General features: G+C 44.7%; 1 protein-coding gene across 2 annotated transcripts in view; it reads right to left on the reverse strand.

The window, feature by feature from the left end:
- The window catches only part of LOC126260904 (importin-7), a 194,762-nt gene extending 179,115 nt beyond the window's left edge, over nt 1–15,647 (reverse strand). Inside the window, exons 1-2 of one of the 2 annotated variants that reach the window (XM_049958362.1) lie at nt 15,401–15,647; nt 9,777–9,858 (exon numbers count right to left, since the gene is read on the reverse strand). In XM_049958362.1, the coding sequence (XP_049814319.1) occupies nt 9,777–9,858; nt 15,401–15,484 (166 nt within the window). In that variant the 5' untranslated portion in view covers nt 15,485–15,647. The remainder of the gene's footprint in view (nt 1–9,776; nt 9,859–15,400) is intronic. The other variant, XM_049958360.1, reaches the window with a different exon arrangement.
- Between the last annotated feature and the right edge of the window lie 3,669 nt (nt 15,648–19,316).

Genomic DNA, 19,316 nt, shown 5'->3' on the forward strand with positions numbered 1-19,316 from the left:
GAGTACGTGCCATGCGCCACGCTAAAGTGTGTGGAGGAACCATCATTTAAAAGCGAAAGATCGAGCTGTGCTAATAAATGCTCAATGGTGGCGCCTTGACCTGACGCCACTGACCCACCCCACAGAGGGTTATGGGCGTTGAAGTCGCCCAGTAACAAGAAAGGTGGCAGCAATTTGGCTATCAGAGCAGCCAGAACATGTTGCGCGACAGCACCATCCGGAGGAAGGTAAAGACTGCAGACGGTAACTGCCTGTGGCGTCCACACCCGAACAGTTACAGCCTCTAAAGCTGTTTGTAGAAGTACAGCCTCGCTGTGAAGAGAGTTAAGGACATATATGCAGACGCAACCAGACACCCTTTCATAAGCTGCCCGGTTCTTATAATAACCCCGATAGCCACGGAGGGCGGGGGTTCGCATTGCTGGAAACCAAGTTTCCTGAATAGCAATGCAGAAGAAAGGGTGAAGGCTGATAAGTTGTCGGAGCTCAGCTAGATGGTGGAAGAAACCGCTGCAGTTCCATTGGAGGATGGTATTGTCCATGTCAGAGAGGCGTGACGGGACTTGGAAGGCAGATTACGCCGCTGGGTCACCTGCTGCCTCCAATTGAGCACCGGTGCTAGCGCTATCCATGACGTCTGAGGGACCGGCGAGATCGAGGTCCTCAGCGGACGCCAGAATCTCCACCTGGTCCTCAGACACAGAGCTGGAAGGTTGCGGTGGGGTGGCTGCCACCGCAAGTTCCTTGGGCTTAGAGCTCTTCTTCTTGGATTTCTCACGCTGCTCCTTGGATTTAACTGGCTGGGAGGGCTTCACCGATTCAGTCTCTAGGACTTAGGAGGATCGTGAAGCCCTACGACCAGGGCACTTACTCAACTGTCGGTCGTCACCCTTCCCGCTGGTGGAAACTTGGGACGGGAGGGACCCAAGGGACCCCTTGCGAGCGTGAGAAGCCGAAGAAGTTGGACACTTCTCTGGCTTAGAAGCGGGGACGGACGTCCCCAATGGGTGGGAATGGGTGGGATGGTGTTGCTCCTGAGGTAGGTGGCGCAGGAGCAACCCGGTGGGTACAGCCCCCACTGGCAAGGGGGCAGGAGGAGTTGTACTACTCGTCGATCCGGCCGGAAGTCGAGAAACTGATGGGGCTAGCACAGGTGTTGTAGCAGCGGCGTAGGAAGATGTCATTCTCACAGGATGTAATCAGTCGTATTTCCTTTTGGTCTCAGTATAGGTCAGTCGGTCCAGGGTCTTATATTCCATGATTTTGCGCTCTTTCTGGAAGATTCTGCAGTCTGGCGAGCAAGGTGAATGGTGCTCCCCGCAGTTGACACAGATGGGAGGTGGGGCACATGAGTATCGGGATGAGATGGGCGTCCGCAATCTCGACATGTGAGGCTGGAAGTGCAGCGGGAAGACATAGGGCCGAATTTCCAGCACTTTAAGCACCGCATCTGGGGAGGGATATAGGGCTTGACGTCACATCGGTAGACCATCACCTTGACCTTTTCCGGTAACGTATCACCCTCAAAGGCCAAGATGAAGGCACCGGTAGCAATCTGATTTTCCTTCAGATCCCGATGAACGCGCCGGACGAAATGTACACCTCGGCGTTCTAAGTTGGCGCGCAGCTTGTCATCAGACTGCAAAAGAAGGTCCTTATGGTAAATAACTCCCTGGACCATATTTAAACTCTTATGGGGCGTGATCGTAACAGCAACATCCCCCAACTTGTCACAAGCAAGTAACCGTCGTGACTGGGCAGAGGATGACGTTTGTATCAGGACCGATCCAGAGCGCATTTTGGACAAGCCCTCCACCTCCCCAAACTTGTCCACTAAATGCTCGACGAAGAACTGAGGCTTTGTGGAGAGAAAAGACTCCCCATCAGCTCTCGTACAAACGAAGAATCGGGATGAATAACTGCTACTGCCATCTTGAGACTTACGTTCCTCCCACGGTGTGGCCAGGGAGGGGGAACGTTTTCGGATCGTACTTCTGAGCATTAAATTGAGCCCTAGAACGCTTAGAGACTGCTGGCGGCTGGCCGCCAGCGAGAGATGATGTACCACGCTTCATTGCGGGTCATCCGCCCTGATGCCACCTACTCCGACCAAGGGCCCTCCCCACGGGCGCCACCCAGCCACAGCAAAGGCCACCTGGCAGGATGGCCATTGCCGGGAGTCCTGATGCCCCAGGGAGATGGGCACCTACTCCTTGGCATACGTGGGGAGTTAACAGCGCAGGCATCAGTAGAGCGATCCCTGTGTTGTCAAGGGGCTACAACCAACAGGGTACATGGCGGCCCCACCACAACGGACTGGCTACCGTGCTGGATGTTAGGTAACATGTGGTCCATGGTCGCCGTCAGTGCAGAAAGAGGCACTGCACAGTGCAAGGTGTAATCTGCACGAAGGAACGTAGTCATGCCCAAGAGATGGAGAGCGGGCAGGACTGCAATTCAACAGCGAATAAGCTGGCGAAATGTCTGATCGCAAGATGGACACAATGCACCAAGTAAGTCGCCCTTCCCCAATCGGCTCGCTCTTCGGAAAATTTTGAGAGATGGAGGTCAAACCCAACAGGGGACCATCACATAACGCCGAAACGTGTGAGACTTCTTTTAGTCACCTCATACGACAGGCAGGAATACCGCAGGCCTATTCTAACCCCCAAACCCGCAGGGGGTCCTGGAGGAAGGTGTTTATGAGATAGGCATGATTTGCTCTCTGTTGGTCTGGACAATAGGTGGTGGTGGTGTTGGGGTTTGATGGAGGCTAAACATAGAGGTCATCAGTCCCCTGTTCCAAACAGATGTACTTGTAAAAGGCCTATACAGTAAAAGCATAACCTCTGCAACCAGAGGGAGGGAACACAAAGGGGTACAGAGCTAAAATGAACACTGCAATAACACAAAATAGAGGACACTTAAAAGGAGCAGAGCAAATAGTTGACTAGGGTAAAACAGACTACAGTGGTTGATGGATCAGGTAAAAGGTCAACCACTCACCTACAAACGATGAACCTCCAGCTGGAAAGCGTTTATCAAGTTACCAACACAACTTGTTACCATAAAAGACACTATTTTAGTATCCACATCACAATTAAAAGTCCCTGGAGTAGGTGTAGCCTGAGAAATCATGCGAGAACGCCCACACTAGAGTGAGTGATAAAACCCAGCTGCACAGATAAAACGTAAAACTGAGTCAACTATAGAGGCATTGTCACCTAGAATTAAAGGAAGAGCAGCTGGTAAATTAAAGGAATGCCGCAAGGGGGCTAAAAGGGGGCAGTCCATCAGAAGATGGACCACTGTCAGCCCTGCATCACAGCGACACTTGGACGGATTCTCATGGTGAAGGAGATAGCTATGGGGTCAACTGCGTATGTCCAATTCGGAGATGGCAGAGAACAACTGAGTCCCTATGCGTGCTCCTCAAGGAAGAGTTCCATATGTCTGTGGACGACTTTACCATGTGGAGTTTATTTGGCATGTTCAAGACAGACCATTCAGAGCTCCGGACATCACGGACCTTGTGATGTAGGGCTAACCGGAGGTCTCTTTCCACGAGACCAAGCTCCAGGGGTGGCAATGAGGTGGCCTGCTTGGCCAACTGATCGACACGTTTGTTTCCTGGAATGCCGATGTGGCCCGGGGTCCACACAAATGTCGCTGAACAATCACACTTGGCGAGAGCAAAACAGCATCTTGAATACCGCGTACCAAAGGGTCCCGAGAAAAACACTGGTCGAGTACTTGCAATCCACTCAGGGAGTCACTGCATATGACAAATGACTCCCCAGTACAAGAGGAAAGGTGAGCTAGGGCACGATAAAGAGCAATCAGCTCCGCAGTGAAAACATTGCTCCCACAAGGCAAGGAATGCTGCTCAACGTAATTGCCGTGGATGAAAGCAAACCCAGTGCGTCCATCGAACCATCGGTGTAGACTACATCTGCATCGCGAAATGAGGCAAGAAGAGCCATGAATTATTGAAGACTGGTAGGTGGAACGGAGGACTTTGAGTCGCAGGACAAATTCAAGCAAAGCCACAAGCGAGGGAGGGACCAAGGAGGGGTAGAAGAAGATGGCCAGAAGAATGGAGGAAGGGGAAAGGACTTGAGTGACGAGAGAAGGGAACAAGCGCGAGCCGCGATCAGGAAACCCGACCTAGCCCGCCGTTGCGGGGAGGGGAGTGCAGAAGATGGAAAAAGGAGCCTGCAGTTTGGGTGGTCGGGCGAGGCATGGACGTGGGTGGCGTATGACACAAGCAACTGTTGTCGGCAGAATCGTAGGGGAGGGATTCCAGCTTCTACAAGAAGGCGGAAGGCACCTGTCGCCAGTCTGATGCCACAATGGAGAATCGGGTCGAGGATCTGCAACGTTGAAGGTGCTGCTGAGTCATACACCACGTTCCCGTAGCCGAGACGGGACTGGACTAAGGCCTTATAGAGGTGTAAGAGGGTTGTTCTTGCAGCCCCCCAAACGGTGTGGCTGAGGCAACGAAGGATGTTGAGGTGCCGCCAGCACCGTTGTTTAAGCTCGCGAAGATGAGGTGTCCAAGTGAGCTGAGCATCAAACAGTATGCCGAGGAAGCGATGCGTCTCCTCAATACGAAGTAGTTCATTGGCAAGGTAGAGCTCCGGATGGAGATGGACCGTTCGACGACGACAGAAATGCATCACTCGGGTCTTAGAGGCTGACAACTGTAAACCATGGCAGGATGGCCAAAAATGTGCCTTACGGATAGCTCCCTGCAGCCGCCATTCAGCGACACTGATACTTGGGAAACTGTAATAAAGACAAAAGTCATCGGCATATAGAGAGGAACAGACCGATGAGCCCACCGCAGCCGCAAGACCATTAATCGCCACCAAACAAGAGGGGAACACTGAGAACCGAGCCCTGTGGGACACCGTTCTCCTGTAGATGAGCTGAGCTACAATAAGTGCCAACTAACCCGAAACGAGCAATTGGAGAGAAAATTCCATAGAAAAACCTGAAGTGGATGCCGTAAGCCCCATTCGTGCAGCGTAGCAAGGATATGATGGCGCCAGGTTGTATCTTACGCCTTCCAAGATCAAAGAAAACAGCAACTAGATGATCTCGCCGAGTAAAAGCTGTATGAATAGCCGACTCTAGCGAGACTAAATTGTCGATCGCTGAGCGGCCCTGACGGAAGCGCCCCCCCTCCCCCCCCTGTTGCTGGGCCAGGAGGCCCCGAGCTTCGAGGATCCACATGAGCCCCCGACTCACCATCCGGTCCAGAAGTTTGCACATGACTTTGGTAAGGCTGATAGGGCGATACCTATCAACCACCAGGTTTCAGCACCGGGATGGTAGCGCTATCCTGCCAACGAGGTGGGAAAACGCCCTCCGTCCAGATGAGGTTAAACAGGGCGAGTAATTTACCCTGACAGTGCGTCGAGAGATGGCAAAGAAACTGGTTGTGAATTCGGTCTGGACCTGGAGAGGTATTAGGGCGAGCTGTAAGGGCACTTTGGGACTCCCATTCACTAAACGGGGTGTTGTATTATTCCCAACAGTGCGCGCGAAACGACAACTGCATACGCTCAGCCTGCTTCTTAATGGTGCGGAATTATGCGCTGTAGCCTGCTGTCGCGAAACTACGAGTGAAGTACTCTGCCAGATGTTTGGTGATGGCGATTGGGTCAGTACAAAGTGTACCCCGAAGAGAAAGGCAAGGGACAGTCACATGACAGCGAAAGCCAAAAATGCGCCGAACCTGCGACCACACCTGAGATGGGTAGGTGCGAGAACCTTTGGTGGCAACATATCATTCCCAGCAGTCGTTTGCTCCGCCTGATTAACTGCCGAGCCCGGGCCCGCAGCCATTTAAAGGCAACCAGATTCTCTAGGGAAGGACGACGCTGGTGTCGTTGCAGGGCTCGCTGGCAGTCCCGGATAGCTTCTGCAATCTCTGGTGTCCACCAAGGGACTGACTTACGCCTTAGGGTACTTGAACAGGGGACAGTTGCCTCGGCAGCAGAAACAATGGCCATAGTGACCTCGTCCACTGCCAAATCAATGTCACCTGGAAGAGGAGTAATGGCCATAGTAGCTGAGGTGTACGCTGCCCAATCAGCTCCACGAAGAGACCATCGTGGCAGCTGGTCAGGGGGATGGGATTGAAGAAGAGAAACCAGGATAGGAAAGTGGTCACTACCACAGAGGTCGTCGTGGACCCTCCAACTGAGGTATGGAAGAAGACCTGGGCTACTAAGAGAGAGGTCAATGGCCGAGTATGTGCCATGAGTCAAGCTAAAATATGTGGGAGCACCAGTGTTAAGGAGGCAAATGTCCTGCTGTGCCAAGAGAGCCTCAATGTTCCTACCCTGGCCCGAGATCTGGACCCCATCGCATAAAGGGTGGTGGGCATTAAAGTCTCCCAAAAGGAGGAATGGCGGGGGGAGCTGGGCAAACAAGGCAGCGGGGTCAGCGAGAGGGACAACCTCATCTGGGGGAAGGTAGAGTGAACAGATGGTAAGCTCCATTCCTGCCCGGATTCTAACAGCCACAACCTCGAGAGCCATGTGAAGTGACACTGGGGCACTAGGAACAGTGGCAAAAACATAAACACAGACACCGCCAGACACCCTGTCGTATTCTACGCGGTTCTTATAGTAACCCCGGTAGCCACAGAGGGAGGGGATCTGCCGAACAGGAAACCAGGTTACTTGTAGGGCCAGACAAGTGGCAGGGAAGCGACACAAAAGCTGTTTCAACTCAGCAAGGTGGTGGAAAAAACCACGGCAATTCCATTGAAAGGTAATGGTATCTGACTGTGGAGACATGAAAGAACCTGGGGGGAATAGGTCACGCCTTAGAAGCGCTTGCCACCACCGATTGCAAAGTAGTCTGATCAACTTACATAGGAGCTGCGGGTCGAGCAACATCTAGTTCCTGAGTTGACGCTGGATGCTCCACATCATCTTCAGGTGCAGTGGTGGACCACTTTTCTGTCTCTATGTCCTTCTCCTTTTGCTTTTTCTTCTTTTTGGTAGGGTCCCGTTTGTCCCTCGGTTTATCAGGCTGGGTGGGCTTTTCCGACCCAGTCTCATGGACCGAGGAAGACCTTCGGCCCTCATGCGGTGGCCTTTTCAGCCACTGGCCGACATCTGGAGAGGCAGTAACTGTGGAAGGGAGGGCACCAAGCGATCCCTTCTGCGTGAGGGGAGCCAGAGGAGGCGGGCACTTCTCCGGCTCAGAGGTGGGGACTACAGTCCCCAAAGAAGGAGGGGTTGTTACTCCCAATGATGAAAACAGGGGAGCAACGGAAGAGGGTGTTCCCCAAACTACCAGGGGGGCAGGAATAGACGGCCGGGTTGGAGGGCCCACATGAAGCGGCTCAGCTTTGGGGCTCATCGTCAGGGATGGCAACATCAAAGCTGCTGCAGCATACGTCAATGAAATGCACACAGGGTGAAGTCGGTCATACTTGCATTTTGCCTCTGTGTAAGTGAGCCTGTCCAAGGTCTTATACTCCACAATTTTCCGTTCCTTTTGATAAACTGCACAGTATGACGAGCAAGGTGAATGTTTCTGTCTGCAGTTCACACAAACAGGGGGCGGCGAACATGGGACGTTAGGTTGGGAGGCACACCCACAATCCCGACAGGTAGGGTTGGCGTCACATCTCGATGACATATGCCCAAACCTCCAGCACTTAAAGCAGTGCATGGAAGGAGGGACGCAAGGCTTTAACATCACATCGATATATCACCACCTTGACCTTCTCAGGCAGGGTGTCGCCCTCAAAAGCCAAGATGAAGGCGCCGGTAGCTACTATCTTTAGGTCCCCTGAAGACACGTCGTACAAAGTGGACACCGCGGCATTCCAAATTTGCACGGAGCTCGTCGTCAGACTGCAACAACAGTTCACGATGAAAAATAAGTCCCTGAACCATATTGAGGCTCTTATGGGGCGTAATGGAGACTGCAACATTACCAAGCTCGTCACAAGCAAGCAATGCTTGTGACTGTGCTTGGGATGCTGTCTGTATGACTGCTCCAGACCTCATTTTAGACATGCCCTCAACTTCTCCAAACTTGTCCTCTAAATTTTCCACAAAAAACTGAGGCTTTGTGGTCAGAAAGGTGTCCCCATCTGTTCGGCTGCAAACCAGAAATTGAGGAGAATACGTCGCACCAGGTAATTTAGACTGCTGTTCCTCCCCTGGTGTGGGCAGGGAAGGGAACGAGTGGGGGTCATACTTTAAAGCATTGAACTTTCCTTTCTTAGAGACTCGTGCTTGTGCACTATTCGTATTTCTTTTCATGGTGGTCCCACGAGCAGCTAGGGAGAGGAATGTCCACCCAGACAGAGCCCCGCTTGCCTGGGTAAGCCTAATACAACCAGGGGGCGGCAGGTTCCCCAGAGGTCGCCCGCTAGCAACTGTTCTACCTCAACAGCTATGCGTCTTCTCGGCACGCAGCACACCTTGAGATTGAGGTTTTTTTTATAGAGGTTTATACCATCCTCGCGACTCAGGCAGTTAAGCCAAGATCCCCGGGCTCTGTACGGTAGAACGTTCCACCGTCGCACCTTACGATGGTCGTTGAAGCACGCTCAGAGCTTACGGTATTGAGGAATGGTGGCACTTCCCAGTCCCCGGCTCAGGGACCCTGGTGTCGCCAAGCCCGTACCCAGCAACTAAATGCTGAGCTCCCTAAGAGGTGGACAATAGGTAGGAGGATTTTGTTCCAATGCTGCACAGCCCTCAAATTTACCTTCACACCCTAGTTATGCAGTAGCGATGAGAGATGTCAAGACAGTTGTACATACCAGATCGAAACATGACTGACCCTTTTCCCGTTAAACAAAAAACTGTGCATCTGAGACATTAACTGGTCCTAACTGTCTACACACACTTTTATGACAGTCATGAGATATTATACAAACAATGCACATGGCAGTGAAGAGGGGTCCCCACCACATTAATCAAACTTTCAATACAGGTGTTGCCCCTGTGCTACATCTGTGAGCTATGGTGCTTGGAGGTTTGTACTGCCATTCTTAATGGACACACAGAAGCCAAAATGGCCCTGTGCAGACAGCTGTGCACTGTCAGGATTGACACAGTCATCCCAGATGCCTCAGAAAGACTACACAGTTTTGTTGCATTCTCCTTGGGATACCTACTAGTTATAAGTAGATTCCAGGTGGTGGTGTTGAACATAGACAACTACTACAAGGCAGGCCTTCAATGTTTTATGTCTTGTGATAATGTATGAATGATCAAATGATGAAGCTGTGGTGTACACCAATTAAGCAGGCAATATTCTATTCTTCAACTTCTTCTCACCATAAAATGACAATGCTTGCCTGGTCTAAGCCTGAAATTATCCTTCGAGGCTTGTTAGTATTAAAAGGGAATATCAGCTATATTACCCCATTCACAACTGGGGACATAGCAGCTCTACTGAAGTGGACTGAGAATCCAAACTTACTTTCACCTCCATTACACAGATTGCCTACAGTCGAAACTATGTAGGACAAAAGGGTGGTGCATTTTTTCGTGGTTTATTATAAATTACTGTTTGTGGGCAAAAGCCGAGATTACACATTTTAACAAAGCAAATTACATGTCATTATTTCATGTGAAATGTAAAAACATGTCATTAAACTGTGCTCCAACAATATTCGAACTTGCACATTCTGCAGCAAAGACTTTTAGCTACAATTCATTCTAAATTTGAAGATATTTCAGATTTCACCATTAGAATGACAATGAAAAACAGATTCATTGCACACTTACCAGCTTGGCGCACGGGCATATCAACATCAGACAACATCACTACTTGTAGAAGCGAAGGTGCAAAACCAATTATTTTATGTATCTGAAACACAAAGAAGTAGAAAATTAAGATTTGCAACCATCATCAATATAAAAAGAAATGCCAAAGAACTCAGTTATGAAATTTTCAATTAATAATATCTTTAAGTTCACTTTCTTATATTATTTCTTCCATGTAAGAGTTAAACAGTTAAAAACAGGAAAAATTATCTTACTCTCCACTCTAGCAAGCACAATCTCTTCCCTATCTGTAACGCACTAACAATGTGGACTTTGATAAAAGGTTTCTCCAGTTTTGATATCATAAGGTAACTGTCTCACTGCAGATAATATGAGAAGAGACTGAGCATTCACTTTTAAGCAACCAGCAGGGTAAGCTAAAAGCATCAGAAGCTAATCAAAACAAAAACATAGAATGACGTTAACAACATTTACGACTGAAGTGCACTTACAAATCATTGACAATAATACCAAACAACCACAAACACATTAAATATATACAGAGGGTCCGACATCAACTTTCGAGGTGGGGGCTTTTTTTTTTTTTTAAATACGTAGGCACTATATGAAAATGAAAAGTCCTTCAAAAATCCCCCCTAAGGTAAGTCTTTCCGCTCCCGGGATTGGAATGACTTCTTACCCTCTCCCTTAAAACACACATACTTTCGTCTTTCCCTCTCCTTCCGCCTTTCCTGATGAAGCAACCGTGGGTTTCGAAAGCTTGATATTTGTGTGTTTTTTTATTGTGTCTATCTACCAGCACTTTGGTAAGTCACAGCATCTTTTTTTAATATATTTTTCCCATGTGGAATGTTTCTTTCTATTATATAAATATAAACAAATTTAGGCGGGCAACGGCCTTGCCACAGTGGATACACCGGTTCCCGTGAGATCACCGCAGTTAAGCGCTGTCGGGCGTGGCCGGCGCTTGGATGGGTCACCATCCCGCTGCCACGTGCTGTTGCCATTTTTCGGGGTGCACTCAGCCTCGTGATGCCAATTGAGGAGCTACTCGACCGAATAGTAGCGGCTCCGGTCAAAGAAAACCGTCATAACGACCGGGAGAGCGGTGTGCTGACCCCATGCCCCTCCTATCCGCATCCTCACCTGAGGATGATACGGCGGTCGGATGGTCCCGATGGGCCGCTTGCGGCCTGTAGACGGAGTTAGTTTAGTAGTTAGTATAAACAAATTTAGACACCCACCCCCATACAAAATCATGCAAAACGATGAAAAAAAAAAAAACAGACATCACAAAACTCCCCAAATACCACTAAACACAATATCATCTGGAATCTATTTCCCTTGACCTATATAGCTCAAAAACATCTCCCGATACCAGTATCAACATTCACAGCCACACATTGGGATCGAACACTTCCCTTGACCTATTATCCTTACGACATCTCCACATATAGCCGTCCCTGGTCCGAGACGCCGCAACTTTAAGTAAGCCTCATTTCTTCACGACATACTGAACACTTCATCCAAAAATCCGAATAGTGAAGAAATTTCATTAGAGACAACGCACTGTCCCCCATCATAGCCGACAACCAAAAACTGTTGACCCTGTCAGTCATATCACAAAATTCACACACGAGGCCATACTCGCAAACTAAACCAAAAACATCACCTAACACACCACCAGAGAACACCACCGATCGCATCAAAATGACACCTACAAACACGCCACTCTCACAAACTAAATTCCGCACCGTCATGATGTCACACACCACAACAGCCTTACTTCACGGGTCAAAGCCAACGGGTGGGATCGTACGCTTCGGTCGACCCGGTAAGTAATTGTTTTTTTGGGTCTATTTCTCTCAAGTCGTTTTGTGTATTGAATGTGTTTTAATTTACGTAGGGTTGTTTGACTTCTGAATTTTTGAAGTGTTGTGGTTTTGTTTTTCGTAGTTGTAGGTGTTGGTTTTTTTGTATCAATAGTTATTGTTGATCTATAAGGGAAACGACCAATTCCAATTTTCGTAGTATTATATGTAGGTATTGGTGTTTTGGTATCGTCAGCTGTGCTTAAGGGAAATGTCTGATTCCAATTTTCATAATTTCTGCTGTGGGCGTTGGTGTTTTGGTATCATCAGCTGCCGTTGATCTATATAGGTCAGGGGAAGTGTCCAATTCCTGTAGATTTTGTGTACATTTCGTCATTTTGTGTATTTTGGGATTGTGGTGTGTTTAATTTTTACTGTTATATTTACCTTGTCCCCTCCCTAAAACCCCCAGTTTCCCGCAATTGTCCCGTTAGTTTGATTGTATTCTTGGAGAGACATGTTATTGTCTTATTTATATGTATTTTCATGTTTGTTGCCATGTGTATGTAGTGACATCATAGTCATCGTATTATATGGGAGATGCTTAGAATAGTCTTTTCCGCCATATTGATGACGTCATGGGTCAAAGCAGACGGGTGGACTCTGACACTTCCGTAATCCCCTCACCTACATACATAGTTCGCAAGCCACAACATGGTGCACAACAAAGGGTATTCTATACCACTGTTAGTCATCCTCTTTACTGCACCACTTGCAAATGGCATGAGCAAGAAACAACTTTCTATATGCTTCTGTACATGACCCGATTTGTCTTCTCCTGTTTTGTCTTAATGGTCCACAAGATACACATGCCAGTGGCAGTAGGATGGTTCTGCAGTCTGTCACACATTCTGGTTAAAGTTTCTCAATAACGTTTCATGAAAGGAATGCTCTACCTGCTGTCAAACAATCTAATTTTCAATGGAAACAAACAGTAATATATTGCACCTACCCCATCTGTGACATAACTATTTCCATTCAGTTTCATGGTTTTGTTTAATCTATTTCACTCAAACAATATTACACAGTCAATTAAGGGCTCACTTAAGAAATTATATCTCTGCTGCCATATCATTTTCAGTTGTCTTAATATAACTGAGAATTGCAGACTCAGATGTAATTTGTCTTCTGATGGATGTTGTACTAAGCAAACACAGAGAGAAGCACATGCTCAATCTTGTCGAACAGTTTTGCTATGGTGAGTTTCAAATTATGCTACTTTAGTGTATGCTCTGTTAATTAATAACTATTTCAATGATTTCATCTTCAAGATGCACACACACACACACACACACACACACACACACACACACACACACAGAGAGAGAGAGAGAGAGAGAGAGAGAGAGAGAGAGAGAGAGAGAGAACAAATGAATTCCTGCATTAGCCACTGAATGTTATTTGAGACAACGCACTTCATCTGCAAAATTGTCCATCCCTTCTAACTACTGTTTATATTTTTTACAAGGACCCTTAATTTCTTTACAAACGATCTTCAATAGGCTACAGGTAGAGATCACATTTCCTTGAGATTCAAAAGCTACTTATCAAATTTTGTAAATTGTGATTTAACCAAAAACTAACCAGCTTACAACATTAGCAGACATGCATCTGGCTCAAATATTTTTCTGGCGTACAAACGTTCATGAAATAGGAAGACAACTGTCTGTTGTGGGATGAGTCAATGTGTCGTACATATCTACTTATCTGTGTCATATATAAATTTGACTCTTTCACATTACAGGCAGCAGTTCTGATATTCTACAATGCCTTTTTTTCCAGCTACACAGAGAACAGCCTATGACATAAGTGGTAAAGCCGATGTTTCTTTTAAAATGCAAATTTTTAATTCAATCTGAGGAGGTACTGTGACAAATTATATTATGTGTGTACCATGGATCCCACAGAGTGAGATGAGGGAAGTAAAAATATTTCAAGTACAAAAATTTATGCATAATATAGTGAATTGGCTTCACACTGTTATATAACAGTGCTAATTATAATTATTACATAAATTAAAACATTAAATTTGGGCGTTTCTGTGAAGATACTTTTTAATGGTGTAGGACTAACACCACCACATTGCCCTCTGTTCATATGATGGCTTCCATAAGATTGAGGCTAAACAGTACACAGTATCACCACCATAGCCTGTCGATCCCTGGGGTGGTTCCAAAGCACTCTGGACTATACATTGTCATGTGGGTACCTTACAATCTTTTGAAGAGTCCACAATAATTCAAATTTTCTAATGTGAGAACAACGTTGATATTACTGGGAACTCATGTTTCAACGTATTCAGTCACATTGTTATTGCAATACTGATTATGTGATTTAAATGACTCCATGTGTAGTATAATCAAGAACTGAGGAAAATACAAAGAAAACTGCATTTAATTTCATAGATAAAGGGTTTTAATGCCAAAGTTCCATGACAACATCCCATTCACACTGCTTGCTCGATTTACTCACTATTTTGTGAACATATACTCTTTCCATTCATGATAGTCACATAATGGAGCATCTGTGTGGTTGGCTTCAGAACAACAAATTCAGCCTAGACTTTCTTGTCCATCAATGCTGACAGAATCGAGTTTAAATCAACAAACTACAAAAAACTTTAAACAGTTTACAGGTATGTTGCTTTCATTTCACAACAAATCTCTGACAAACGGGCTGAAGATGATATTAGCAAATAACTAGCCACTTGAGAGTCAATACTTTGATAAAGAATGACATTACAGAGTAAAATAAATCTACTTGTATGAGGTACATCCTGCAAAGAGTAATAATAATAGTTTACTAGCTTGCAGTTGACCAGTGGATTGTTTTCAAAGTTCATCAAATGGTAAAACTGTTCAAACCATCTCAAGTGAGTCACATAATACAAGATACTTTGAAACTATTTACCTATAAAGAAATCTACATGGTATCCTTGACACACAGCAGTATCTCTCTTAAGAGGACCTACCACTGGAAATGAGAAAGCAGCCTCTTCAAGAAGCATGCTGCTCGAATTTTTATCTCCTTTTACCAAAATAGTAAAAGCAGCAACAGATGTAATATGATTTTAAAAAATAGCCACTCTTATTTTATTCACATTTAGTAACATACAAGTAGACATGATATTGCAATACACTATGAATTTATATGCAACATCAAATTATCGATTAAAACAACAGACTGCCTTCGAACAAATTTTCGCTATTAGTTTGTATTTGGCAATCACTGAAAGGCAGCTCTGTTAAAATTACTATACAAAATAGTATCTACAATCACACGACTTTAATATAACTTTCTATTACAAGACAACGAACAAGCAAAAGACTGTGGAAGTGTCCGCACGACTTTAAGAAAAATTACGCGCGACATAAAGAAATCAACACACGCCGCCCAGACAATCACGCGTAAAACACGTTTTTCATACCTTTACAAGTGTACCATTACTCTATAAACAACAACTACTTTGCTAACTTACTGCAACTTTAACGATTTAAATCTACAACGGGGGCAATCACAAAATATCGAAAAAACAATACAACACAAAAAATCAACATAAATAGGGGAAAAAAATACTACAGTGGAACGACTGTACGTTAGCAATCAACACTACCAAACCAAGTTTTCTTTCTTTTGTTATTATTACGACAACGCTATAATGTAGATTACTTGCTACTAGGAGCAACCTGTAAAACATTTTTTATTAGGAGCAGGACGGCGCAACGTTGTAGGAAAACACATGTTTTACAGTACCTGGGCAAGTTGTTCTTCAGCCTGCTGCCTCTGATTTGGATCTATAGTCGCTCTCAAAACGTCCGTCAATTTGCGAGTATCCATCGTTACAAGAAATACGAACGCAGTAAATCCAGATTTTCAAAATTAATGTTGCACTGTTAATTTCACCCGGCGCATGCACCTTTACTCTTTGGTCACGTGATGACTTGGTTTAATATGGCGACTAAGAATGTGACTACAGAGATGGTGGGGATGAATGAATCATCACGGAGATTACTAACACCTCTACTGTTTTCAAAACTTTGACAACAAGGAACCAGAATGTGCTCAAAGATATATATGGAGCTGAAGACCTCAGCTGATCGATCGAAGCCCAAAACCCTTCACTGACTAAAAAAATACCACCATCGTAGTGATGTGTGTATCAGGCGAATCATAGATTTGTCTTTACCGACCAATTAGGCAGAGATTTACAAATAGAAGATACCAATAACATCACGTAGGTTAGCTGTTATTCGTAAGCAAATAAAAAACATGACTTCTATTTTCCTAACTCAAGAATCCGTTGTTTTTCAATATATTTTTAAAAAAATCAAGAGGTAAATGTTACTCAAGTAGTTTTTTGCTGCAATGATGGCGTCAGTTTACTGGAAAGAAGGAAACAAAATTAAGAAGATTTAACGAGTTTTTCAAAACGAGGACGGTAGAAATAGAGGCAAAATCGAACGAGGAAAGAGTGCAAATTGACTATGCCTATTCCTAAGGAACCATCTCACCATACGAATTCATTTATTAAGTTATATGTAGACAGTTTAAAGAAATTTTTTCAGATTTTTAGTGTAGATCGTTGTCAACATGCAACGACACTTCTTCACAAATTTTTCCACAAGTAACATATGCACAGACACATCGTACATGCTTTGTTCAGTATAGTGTTTCTCGTCTTTGCACCCACAGTGAAATCTGAAATGGTTGATACGCATCCGTACTTTGGGAGATTATAGTAGCTGAGGTAAAGGCCTGCCCAAAGGTAACAATCTGTCCGCACATATAACATCTGCCGGCCGTAGTGGCCGAGCGGTTCTAGGCGCTACAGTGTGGAAGCGCGCGACCGCTACTGTCGCAGGTTCGAGTCCTGCCTCGGGCATGGATGTGTGTGATAAACTTAGGTTTAATTAGTTCTAAGTTTTAGGGGACTGATGACCTGTGCAGTTGAGTCCCATAGTGGTCAGAGCCATTTGAACCATTTGGAACCATAACACTGCTCAGACAGATCCTTGCATGTGCATAGGAGATTTGCGCAGATAAGTGATGTTGGAGGTTTGGCCAAAATAGCTCAAATCTGTGGGTTCAAATCACATCTTTGGAGACAATCTGGAACGTATGGACAGATCGCAGCAAATCTGGAGCTAATATGTGTTTCAGTTTTTTCACTCAGTTGTTTCTCATCTGAGTGTGTAGAGTGAATTTTAGAATGGCAGATACACGTCCGCGTTCTAGATAGCTCTTTGACGAATTAATCGAAATGTATAGGAGTCATACATGTTTGTGGGAAATTAAAAGCAGGGAATACGGCGATAAGGATAAGACGGCTACTGCTTGTAATTCTTTAACAGATAAATTACAAGCAGTGGTTGACCCTACGGGAAACAAGAAAACGGCACGTAATAAAAAAATAGTTGGAGACTGTTTATCGCATAAAGTTAAGCAACATAAAGAAATCTATTCGATCTGCTGCAAGGCGACTACTAGCATACTTTCGCTTAGTACTGTCCGATATCATACTCTAATGTGAACTGTGACAGGGGCGTAAAAATAGTAGGCTTTATTTATTCTAAGAAAAAGTGTGGTCAGAATATTGTGTTACGATGATAGCAGTAGATCGTGACAGGGGCTTCGGGGACATAGCTTTTACTACCCTTATTTTACTCCTTAACGTAATATGTGGTTCATTACAAAAGTGATTTAGAGGTGAACTGTAAATTTCGCTACCTCAATATCAGAAGTAAAACTTTCCAGAGATACTATGAATCCCTGTGTAGAGTTCAGAAAGGAATTTTATGTTTTGGTGCGAATGTTGCAGGGAATTGAAAATCTCTACTTACAATATGATGTCTAACTTGCGGGGATTGCAGTACAGTACTTTACTTGCCTTCACGAAGTCATCATTAAGGACAGCGTAAATAGTTCACTTGTGTTGAGTATGATTTCAGTCAATGCTTGTTTTGAAACTGCAGTAGCAAATGTTAGATGTTTGCAGCTCCTATTGCCAAGAATCTTAGCGTCACCTCATCCACTTATGTGAAGAAATTCCTCTCCTCACACAAGATTTTCTGCGTTATACTAGGAGTTATGAGTGTCAAACGATAATTACAGGTTTCTAAAACCTTTCTCAAATAATTACGCCAGTTGTCGAGTTCGCCCTGAAACTCGTGAAATTAATTTATGTTCGAATACTGGATTTCCTTAAGCAGCCACCATGGACATCAGTTTGATTTGTCTTCCTGTTTCTAGCATTTTGTTTGCTATTTATTTTTTGTAACACAAGTTGTGAACACAGATGGCCATAGAACTTCATCAGTTCGTGAAAACATTACACAAACTTTGAGGTTACTGTACGATAATGCTATCGCTTGGCCTTCAAATTTGTTTTCTGCACCAACAGATGGTGGACATGCAATAGGTTCATTTATTACCACAGCACATTATTCGCCTGTCTAGACTGGATAGACTGTGTCAGTGTTTCAAGATTAAGACTACACAAGCATTATAATACAAAAACAAGTTACCATTCATATGCATAATAATACAGAACAAATTTACTTGAGTACAGCAAAACACTTAATGACATATAGAGTGAGAAATTTTTAAAAAGTACATTTTCACTTCATTTGATATGGCAGTGCATTGTTCAGAAAGTCCAATCTTCTCTTTCACTGTCAAAGGAATAATTCAAACTGTATGGTGGTTTTTGGCATTGGTTTCGCGACATGTTTTGTTGAAATGTCTCCAAGTCCAAGGACTGCATTTCAGTATTTAAATGGCTGAAAATTTTAATGGCCACTATTGGAAAACTGCCCTGTGTCAGAGAGTCGACAGCTTCGAATATCTACGTGTTCTTTATTGCATGTGTTATAATTGTGGACATCACTCTTGTTGGTGAATGTTTCATGATTTTCTTTCACATACATGAAAGAGGAGAAGACACATTGACTGAAAATTGTCATAACTCCTAGATGTATGAAGATAGGGTTATTATAGTCCAGTTTCCTGCTTGATATTATGATCTTTATATTGTAGCTTTTCTTTTTTTTTTTTTAGTAATAGCAGCAGCAGCAGTAGTAGTAGTAGTAGTTTCTTGCAGCCTGTGGAATGAACTTATAGTAATGGACCATTGCTGATTTGGCTGTGGAACAGTGAATAATATAATTTCAGCAGATACTCAGGAGGTATATGACTCGTGACAGTTTGTCACATACATGTGCAATGTGTTCTTGACAAACGAGTTTACCACCCACCATGAACTCCAGAAGCTTCACAACTCCTGCACTTTTTAGGCATTCTGTAACACTGAGAATACAAACCAATTTTGACGTTTTTTCTTCATTTACTTTCATATTGTTTATAACAAATCATTCCTTTGTAGACACAAACCAAGCATCTATTTCTTCTCGAGCCTTGCTGGCATCAATGCCTTTTGAGGACAGAGTTGTGTCATCTGCAAATTGGAAGTACTGTCCATTAGAGCTTTAATCATTTATAAATACTTGGAACAGGTGAAACGCCTTACTAAGGTCGCTAGGTGTCAGTGCTACAGATTCTTTGTTCTCAAAATTATACTTTAGCCTAGTAACCAAATCTAGTACTGCTGTCGCTGTGGATTTGCCTTTCTGGAAATCATGCTGTGCACCTGTGAAGAGTTCATTAATTTCAA

This window comes from Schistocerca nitens, chromosome 5 (assembly GCF_023898315.1).
Source record: "Schistocerca nitens isolate TAMUIC-IGC-003100 chromosome 5, iqSchNite1.1, whole genome shotgun sequence".
NCBI lineage: Eukaryota > Metazoa > Arthropoda > Insecta > Orthoptera > Acrididae > Schistocerca > Schistocerca nitens.